The 9,240-nt window shown below is 46.0% G+C and overlaps 1 protein-coding gene across 2 annotated transcripts in view; it reads right to left on the bottom strand.

Moving 5' to 3' along the window:
• Positions 1-6,744: 6,744 nt before the first annotated feature.
• Positions 6,745-9,240, bottom strand: part of LOC143930753 (cytochrome P450 2J6-like) — a 97,267-nt gene continuing 94,771 nt past the window's right edge. For both annotated transcript variants that reach the window (XM_077455328.1, XM_077455335.1), the window contains one exon: positions 6,745-7,226. In XM_077455328.1, coding sequence (XP_077311454.1) covers positions 7,039-7,226 — 188 coding nt within the window. In that variant the 3' untranslated portion in view covers positions 6,745-7,038. The remainder of the gene's footprint in view (positions 7,227-9,240) is intronic.

Genomic DNA, 9,240 nt, shown 5'->3' with positions numbered 1-9,240 from the left:
TTTGACCATAGTGTCGGGGACATGCTGCAGGAGGATGCGCAGGGTTTTGAAGGCTCCGATGATGGTACTCAGGTTGAGGAAGACAGTAATGTGAGCCCAGAGAGAGGGGGTGCCCAAGAAGGACAAGAAACTGGCAGTCATGTTGCCCCAGCTGCAGCATACTGCCAGGTTTGCTCCAGTGACGAGGAGAGAGGGGATGATGAGGTCACTGACTCTACGTGGTTGCCTGGTAAAAGAGCAGAGGAGGAGAAGGCACATCTCCAATGAGGCAGGATCCCCTCCAGGGGCCAGCTTGAGGACAGCCACCCGACTGCATCACCCCACAGAGTTCCGCATGTCCAGGGCGCTGCTGACTCCCCATGTATTTTGAAAAGTTCTTTGGTGTGGGCCTTTTTTGATACATGTGCAGCAGATCACACTGTTGCTGTTTGCAACATATGTCTGAAGAATATCAAGTGTGGCCAAAACAGCAGCCTCTTGGGCACCACATGCTTGACCAGACATATGTCGACCTCCCATGCAGTCCGTTGGCAACATTACTTAAAAGACCCACACCAAAGCACAAGCCAGACCTCTCCTTGCTCCTCATCAGTTGGGATCTCCAACCCCACTATACCTTCAGCCCTCTCAGAAACCTGCACTGAGAGGAATGAAGGTGTAGAATTAGGTGTGTCAAGTACTTCCGGGCAATCTGCTATTGCTACACCAACATCTAATTGTAGCAGGCAAATTTCCCTACCCCAGTTGCTAAACCATCTAAAGAAATTCGGGCCCAGCCATCCACATGCTCAGCAGCTGAATGCTAGCTTGGCTAAATTGCTAGCACTCCAACTACTGCCTGGTAGAGTCTGGCACCTTTTGTGAATTTGTGGAATGTGCGGTACCTCAGTGTCAGGTTCTCAAATGCCATTTCTTTTCACGGAAGGCCATTCTGACTCTGTACCGGCATGTGGAAGGCAATGTCTTGGCTTCGTTAGACAGGGCAGTCAGTGATAAGGTGCATATTACCGCTGACTCATGGTCCAGCAGGCATGAACAGGAACGTTATCTTTCTTTCACGGTGCACTGGGTAACTCAACTGGCAGCTGGGAAGGATGCAGGACAGGGTGCAGTATTGTTGGAGCTTGTTCCGCCACCACGTCTCCAAATTGCTAGTAGTGGTGATTCGGCCACACCTCTCTCCTCCATCCCCTCCTCTTCTTCTTCTTCCTCTATGGCCTCTTCCTCTGCAGATTTCTCCTCTGAACCAGCGGTGCTCCGTAGGCGTTCAAGTGGCTAGACAAGCACTCAGGCAAAAAGATGCCATGCAGTGCTTGAGTTGGTCTGCTTAGGGGACAGGAGCCACACTGGGGCAGGGATTCTGTCAGCTTTGCAGGGGCAGACTCAGGGTTGACACCACATCAGCTTCAGCCAGGAATGGTGGTTTGCGAAAATGGCACCAACCCCCTCTCTGCCCTCCGACAGGGACACTTGACCCATGTTCCCTGTTTGGCTCACGTCATTTATTTGGTGGTGCAGCGGTTCTTGTGCAGAGGCAGGCCAGGAAAGTCTGTGGGCATTTCTGCCGGTCATATAATAGCAGTGCTCGGCTGGCTGACCTTCAAAAGGAATGCAACCTGCCCAAGAACCGCCTCATTTGTGACATGCCCAACAGGTGGAACTCAACGTTGGCAATGCTGTAGTGGCTGCACACGTAGCAGAGGGCCATCAATGAGTACTTGTGAGAGTATGGCACCAGGGCGGGGTCAGGGGAGCTTGGCTTTTTTTCGCCACGCCAGTGGCTACTGATCAAGGATGCATGCACTGTCCTGTCACCATTTGAGGAGGGCACGAAGATGGTGAGCAGTGACAGTGCATGCATCAGTGATACTGTCCCTCTTGTCTTCCTGTTGGAGCACACGCTTCGTGAAATAATGGACAGGGCACTTGAGGCAGAACAGAGGGAGGAAGAGGAGGACTTCCTTACCTCTCAAGGCCCCCTTTATCCAGACAGTATTCCTGCGGGCCCGCCGATCACACAGGAAGAGGAGAAAGAAGAGGATTGTGTCAGCATGGAGGTGGAGCCTAGCACTCAGCATTAGCAGCAGACTTCAAGGCATTGTTTTCAGTCCCCAGAAACCCATGGACATGTATGTGACTGGGAGGAGGTAGCTGTGGATCATGTCATCCTTAGTGACCCAGAGGACTCCGGATCGAATGCCTCAGCAAACCTTCACTGCACGGTGTCTCTCTGATCCTGCAAAACCTACAAAAGGACCCTCGGCTTTGTGGTATCAAGAAGAGGGATCATTACTGACTGGCAACCTTTCTTGATCCACGTTACAAGGGTAAGTTTGTGGAATTTATCCAGCCTTCGCAGAGGGAGCAGAGGATGAAATATCTTAGGGAAGCCTTGCAGAAAGGTTTGTGCAATGCGTTTCCAGAGCCTGGGAGGTTACAATTTCCTGGTCCTCCTGGACAACGTGTTGCTGAGGCTTCGGTCAGTCACAGAAGGAGCAGTGGAGAAGGTGGCCGCCTGACCGATGCATTCAGACAATTCTTTATTCCACAGTTCCATGGTCTGATTGGTTCCAGCAACCATCGCCAGCGTCTGATTTACATGGTGCAAGAATACCTAGGGGCAAGATCAGACTTGGAGACCTTTCCAACCGAAAATCCACTGGGTTACTGGGCCAGCTACCAGCTACCAAGCACCTGATGCTGATGTAACCGAATAATTTTTCTATGAATGTGAGATCCCTTGTAGACTTACTTTGTTGAGTGACTGTCCTGTTATTTTGAGTGACTATCCTATTTCTCCTCAATGTTCATGTTGATAGCTTCTAAGAACATTTTTGTTTCAGGGCACCACCACTAGTGCCTAAGGCCCAATTTTTCTGCCCCTGGTTAACAGGGGCGTGTAATTAAAATTTTTGCTGTAATATTTCACAGCAGGGCTCATTCTTGCGCTCAACTAGAGTATCTGTGAGGGGTTGCAGTGCTGTGGCACCACCACCAGTGCCTAAGGCCCAATTATTCTGCCCCTGTTTTACAGGGGCATGTAATTACAATTTTTGCTGTAATATTTCCCAGCAGGGCCCGTTCCTACGCTCAACAAGAGTATCGGTGAGGCTTTACAGTGTTGTTCCACCACCACCGTCTAAGGCCCAATTTTTCTGCCCCTGTATAACAGGGGCCATGTAATTGCAATATTTGTTCTAATATTTCACAGCAGGGCCCGTTCCTGCGCTCAACAACAGGGGTTACAGTGTTGTGGCACCACCACCACCACTTCTTAAGACCCAATTTTTCTGCCCCTGTTTAACAGGGGCATGCAATTACAATTTTGATCTAATATTTCACAGAAGGGCCCCCGTTCCTGCGCCCACCAAGATTAACTGTGAGGGCTTACAGTGTTGTGGCACCACCACCACAGGCCCAATTTTTTCTGCCCCTGTTTAACAGTGGCATGTAATTACAATTCTTGATATAATATTTCACAGCAGGGCCTGTTCCAGTGCCCACCAAGAGTAACTGTGAGGGCTTATAGTGTTCTGGTACCACCAACACCTAAGGGCCAATTTTCTGCAGAGTATATAGGGCAGACCGTATATTATATACAGGCGGTCCCCTACTTTCAAACATTGGCATTACAAACAACTCCTATTTACAAAGGAAGGGAGACAACAGGAAATGAGAGGAGATCTAACCCAGGAAGGGAAATTCTCTCCTGTAAGCCCTTGTACACACGGTCGGAGATTCCGACGGAATGTTTCCTATCGGACCGTTTTGTCGGATATTCTGACTGTGTGTTCTGCATCGGACTGTTTCCGTCTAGATATCCGACCGACCAACTTTTCCAACTTGCCGGTAAAATTTTTGGACAAAATGCTCCTATCGGACATACTCCGATCATGTGTAGCCTACTCCGATGGACAAAGTGTCACGCATGCTCAGATCAAATTCCTAGACCAAAGCTATTGGCTACTAGCCTGAATGTAGTCCCGTCGTAACGAAATAACGTCATCACGTTATGTACAATCGGATTTTCCGACAACTTAGTCCGACTTAGTCCTTAGTATGCAACATCACTTCCGGACCTCTTCCGGAATTAATCCGTCGGAATTACTCTGACGGATTTGGTTGTCGGAATCTCCGACCGTGTGTACAAGGGCTAAGAGTTAATATGGGAAAAAGGTGTCTCCACTTATACTTTATCACCAATCCTTCTTTCCCTAATAACTCCAAATTTGAAAAATCCAATTGTCATAGGGACAGAAAGTGAGGTGAAATCTTCTGAACAGGGGCACGGACAGCTAAACAAAGGTTACAGGGGTGATAACCCTTCCCTATGTTATCCAAAAAGATTAAAATTTTTTGGCTGGGGCTACACTTACAAAATGTACCTGTTCCTAATTACAATCAGATTATACTTAAGAACAAACCTACAGTCCCTGTCTTGTTTGGACCGCCTGTATACTGCTTTTCAGAGTAGAGTATATAGGGCCTGGGGGCCCCACACCTTTTCTTTTTTTTTATTTGGGTGCGGGGTCCCCTTATTATCCATACAAGACCCAAAGGGCCCAGTAATTGGCTAGGGGGGGGGGAGGGTACCCATGCCGTTTTTCTCAATAATTTTCATTCATATTGCCGGGACCTGACATTACATTACAGCCGCATCAGTTTTAACCACTTGACCACTGGGCACTTAAACACCCTTAATAACCAGACCAATTTTCAGCTTTCGGTGCTCTCACATTTTGAATGACAATTACTCAGTCATGCAACACTGGACCTATATGAAATTGTTGTCCTTTTTTTCACACAAATGGAGCTTTCTTTTGGTGGTATTTAATCACCGCTCGTTTTTTTATTTTTTGTGCTATAAAAGAAAAAATACAGAAAATTCTGTAAAAAAAATGAATCTTTCTTTGTTTCTGTTATAAAATGTATTAGTAATTTTTTCTTCATAAACTTTGGCCAAAATGTATACTACTACATATCTTTGGTAAAAATAAGTACAAATTGGTGGATATTATTTGGTCTTTGTGAAAGTTATAGAGTCCACAAGCTGTGGTGCCAATATCTGAAAATTGATCACACCTGAAGTACTGACGGCCTATTTCAATTCTTGAGACCCTAACATGCCAGAAAAGTACAAATACCCCCCAAATGACCCCTTTTTGGAAAGAAGACATTCCAAGGTATTTAGTAAGAGGCATGATGAGTTTTTTGAAGTTGTCATCTTTTCCCACAATTCTTTGCAAAATCAAGATTTTTTTTACTTTTTTTTTTTTTCACAAAATTGTCATATTATCAGTTTATTTCTCACACACAGCATATGCATACCACAAATTACACCCCAAAACACATTCTGCTATTACTTCCTAGTATGGCGATACCACATGTGTGAGACTTTTACACAGCGTGGCCACATACAGAGGCCCAACATGCAGGGAGCGCCATCAGGTGTTCTGGAGCACCCAGGACAATTCTGACATTTCTCTCCTACATGTAAAAATCATAATTTATTTGCTAGAAAATTACATAGTTTCCCAAAACATTATATATGTTTTTTTAGCAAACACCCTGGAGAATACAATGGTGGTCGTTGCAACTTTTTATCTCGCACGGTATTTGCGCAGCAATTTTTCGAATGCTTTTTTTGGGAAAAAAAAACAGTTTTGTGCTTAAAAAAAAAAACAACACAGTAAAGTTAGCCCAATTTTTGCATAATGTGAAAGATGAAGTTACGCTGAGTAAATAGATACCTGACATGTCACTCTTCAAAATTGCACACGCTCGTGGAATGGCGCCAAACGTCGCTACTTAAAAATCCCCATAGGCGACAATTTAATTATTTTTTTACTGGTTATATGTTTTGAGTTACAGAGGAGGTCTAGGGCTAGAATTATTGCTCTCGCTCTAACGTTCGCAGCGATACCTCACATGTGTGGTTTGAACACCGTTTTCATATGTGGGCGGGACTTACGTATGCGTTCGCTTCTACATGCGAGCACATGGGGACAGGGGCGCTTTAAAAAATTTTTTTTTTACTGTTCATTTTACTTTATTTATTTTTAGTTTGACATTTTTTTCCCCAAAAATAAATGTTTTGATCACTTTTATTCCTATTACAAGGAATGTAAACATCCCTTGTAATGGGAATATGGCATGACAGGTCCTCTTTACAGTGAGATATGGGGTCAATAAGACATATTTCAAATTTTTCAGCTGGAACTCCGCCGGACCCAGTTCCTATCGAGAAATCTGTTTGTGTGTATGCTAGTCCGTTGAACAAAAACTGACTCTAGGGCAGCTATTGGCTTCTGGCTATGAACTTACTTATTTTAGTCCGGTCGTACGTCATCACATTCAAATCTGTCCGACTTTGGTGTGATTGTGTGTGGTCAAGTCTGTTCATTTGGAAAGTCCGTCGGAACTCCGCCGAAAGTCCGTCGGGACCTAGTCCGTTGAAAAGTCCGCTCCTGTGTACGTGGCATTATAGGAATGTTTCTCATAGAAATACATTGAATTTCACATGTCCTGCGACTTGGGGTCTCGCAAGTTGAATCCCAAGCCCGCACAAGTCTAAAAAGAGTATTCAGGTTTTTATATATAAAAGCCAATGTGATCAGCTCACACCTTATAATCCATGCCCTGCAAGCAATGCAACTTTAACTAAGGAGCAATGGGAAATGTTGATGCAATGTAAATTGATAAACAAAATATTTGTGTAAAAAAAGCAATACAATCCACTGTAAATAATAATACAATAGTATGATTTTATTTTTTTAAACCCAGAACAGGTCCACATAATTTTTTTTAATACTCTTGCCATAGATGGCACTGTAATGTGACATGAATAACAATATAATTCTTAACATCAAAAAGTATAACATTTTATGGTACATTTTCCAAGTTTGTGATACCACTTACTATATTATAGTGTGTATGAATTATCTAATATATTGTAAATAAAACAAAATACTTTTTATTCATGTGAATGATAACTGGGCACTGTTTGAGTGCACTTTTGAGTCCTTTGAGTCCATATGGTCAGTTCGATGTGCGCGGTACCAGTCTCATTTTGAAAGGCTTTGGTTTCTGTGTGATTCCAAAAACTGGGGTGATGTCTGGAGGAGACTTGGGGTCCGGCCAGTGGAATTCAAAGTGTCTCATCAGAGTAGTGAAAAAGAGGAAGAGCTCCATCCGGGCCAGATTCTCTCCAGGACAAACACGGGGGCCTAAAGAGAAACAGATGAAGGTCAGAGGGAACTCAGGGAAGTAACACTTATGTAGCAAGGTCCCTGACCTCTAAAGGCCTAAGGGTGACCTCCAGAGTTAGGGAGAGTTGACATCTGTCTTTGTAGAGTGGGTTACAAGTCATGGTGGGTGTAATGCAAGATGGAGTGATGGGCACCAGACACTTTTTGAATGCAAAAGAGATTTATTGTCTCTTAACAGAACTGTGGGAGAGAGGGTTAGTGCCAGGACACCCTTAAGTAGATACAATGTTAATCGGGAGACTCTGAGACTTCTATAGGTAGACAGCTATACAGGAGAAGGCCTCCAGCCAGATACCACTTCTGTATAGGTAGGACCACTGTCTCCTATGGCAACAATACAGTCACTAACAGTAGTTTTATTTAACTATTGGCAACACAGATAGTTCTCCTCACACTCTACAATCTCTCACTGTAGGTCTTCACTCACCAAGCTCCCAGTCTCTCACTAGACTCTTAGACCCAATCGCCACTGGATCCCTGGAGCTCCTCCACTTCCATAACTCGGTATCTTCCTCAAGCGTCACCCCCGCTTCCCTGCTGGGTCCCTGGCTTGGCACTCACAAATACTCCTCAAGCCTCACCCCTGCTGATCCGCTAGGTCCCTGGCTTGATGCTCACTGATGCTCCTCAAGCGTCACCTCTGCTGTCCCGCAGAGTCCTTGGCTTGGCACTTGCTGAAGTTTTCCCACTTTTACACCGTCCACGGTTGGTGAGAAGATTGCTCTGGTACTGGCTCCAGCTTACTTACAGTGGTCTCCGGTAACAAGGTGGATGGTCCCTTAGTGGCGCCACTTTCCCTCTACCTCCGACCACAACTGGTTCCCCATCCGGCTGAACCGTTTATTTTGGTTGGACTACAATTCTGCATTCCCAACCCGATTGGCCAAAGCGCCAGACGATCCTACTGGATGCTTGCCACTTAGGAAGAGGATGCACTAGCAGAGGAGACGCGCGCTGGACTCGAAGAAGGATACTTCCGCTACCACTGCTGCTCTGGTGGAGACAATACAGTCAGGACTCCGCACTCAGAGAGGATACCACAGTCCGGCGGTAAGTGCCAGACCAGCTGCGGGTGGGTGCTGTCAGAGCAGACCCGTGAGCCTGCAGGGTACAGTGCTGTCAGTGCCACCAGGGGGTGCACTGTTCTAGCGCCAGTGCCGATCAGTGAGGCTGAGTGACCAGTGCTGTCAGTGCTGATCAGTGAGGCTGAGTGACCAGTGCTGTCAGTGCCAATCTGTGAGGATGATCTGTATATCCAGAGCTGTATACCCTGATCTGTGATGCTGAGCTGTATACCCTGAGCTGTATACCCTGATCGGTGATGCTGAGCTGTATACCCTGATCTGTGAGACTAAGCTGTATACCCCGATCTGTGAGGCTGAGCTGTATACCCTGATCTGTGAGGCTTAGCTGTATACCCTGAGCTGTATACCCTGATCTGTGAGGCTGAGCTGTATACCCTAAGCTGTATATCCTGATCTGTGAGGCTGAGCTGTATACCCAGAGCTGTATATCCTGATCTGTGAGGCTGAGCTGTATACCCAGAGCTGTATGCCCTGAGCTGTATACTCTGATCTGTGATGTTGAGCTGTATACCCTGATCTGTGAGGCTAGGCTGTATACCTTTATCTTTGAGGCTGAGCTGTATACCCTGATCTGTGAGGCTGAGCTGTATACGCTGAGCTGTATACCCTGATCTGTGAGTCTGAGCCGTATACCCTGAGCTATATACCCTGATCTGTGAGCCAGAGCTATATACGCTGATCTGTGAGGCTGAGCTATGTACAATGTCCTGTGATGCTGGAGCAGTATACTCTGTCCTGTGATGCTGGGGCAGTATACTCTGTCCTGTGATCCTGGGGCTGTATACTGTGTCCTGTGATTCTGGGGCTGTATACTCTGTCATGTGATGCTGAGCTGTATGCTTTGTCATGTGATGCTGAGCTGTATACTCTGTCCTGTGATGCTGATC

The sequence above is a fragment of the Lithobates pipiens genome, unplaced genomic scaffold, assembly GCF_037356315.1.
Source record: "Lithobates pipiens isolate NorthernLeopardFrog02 unplaced genomic scaffold, aLitPip1_a1.2 Scaffold_10, whole genome shotgun sequence".
NCBI classification, from domain to species: domain Eukaryota; kingdom Metazoa; phylum Chordata; class Amphibia; order Anura; family Ranidae; genus Lithobates; species Lithobates pipiens.
Note: the sequence above shows the minus strand (reverse complement) of the source record. Positions and strands in the feature narration are given on the sequence as shown.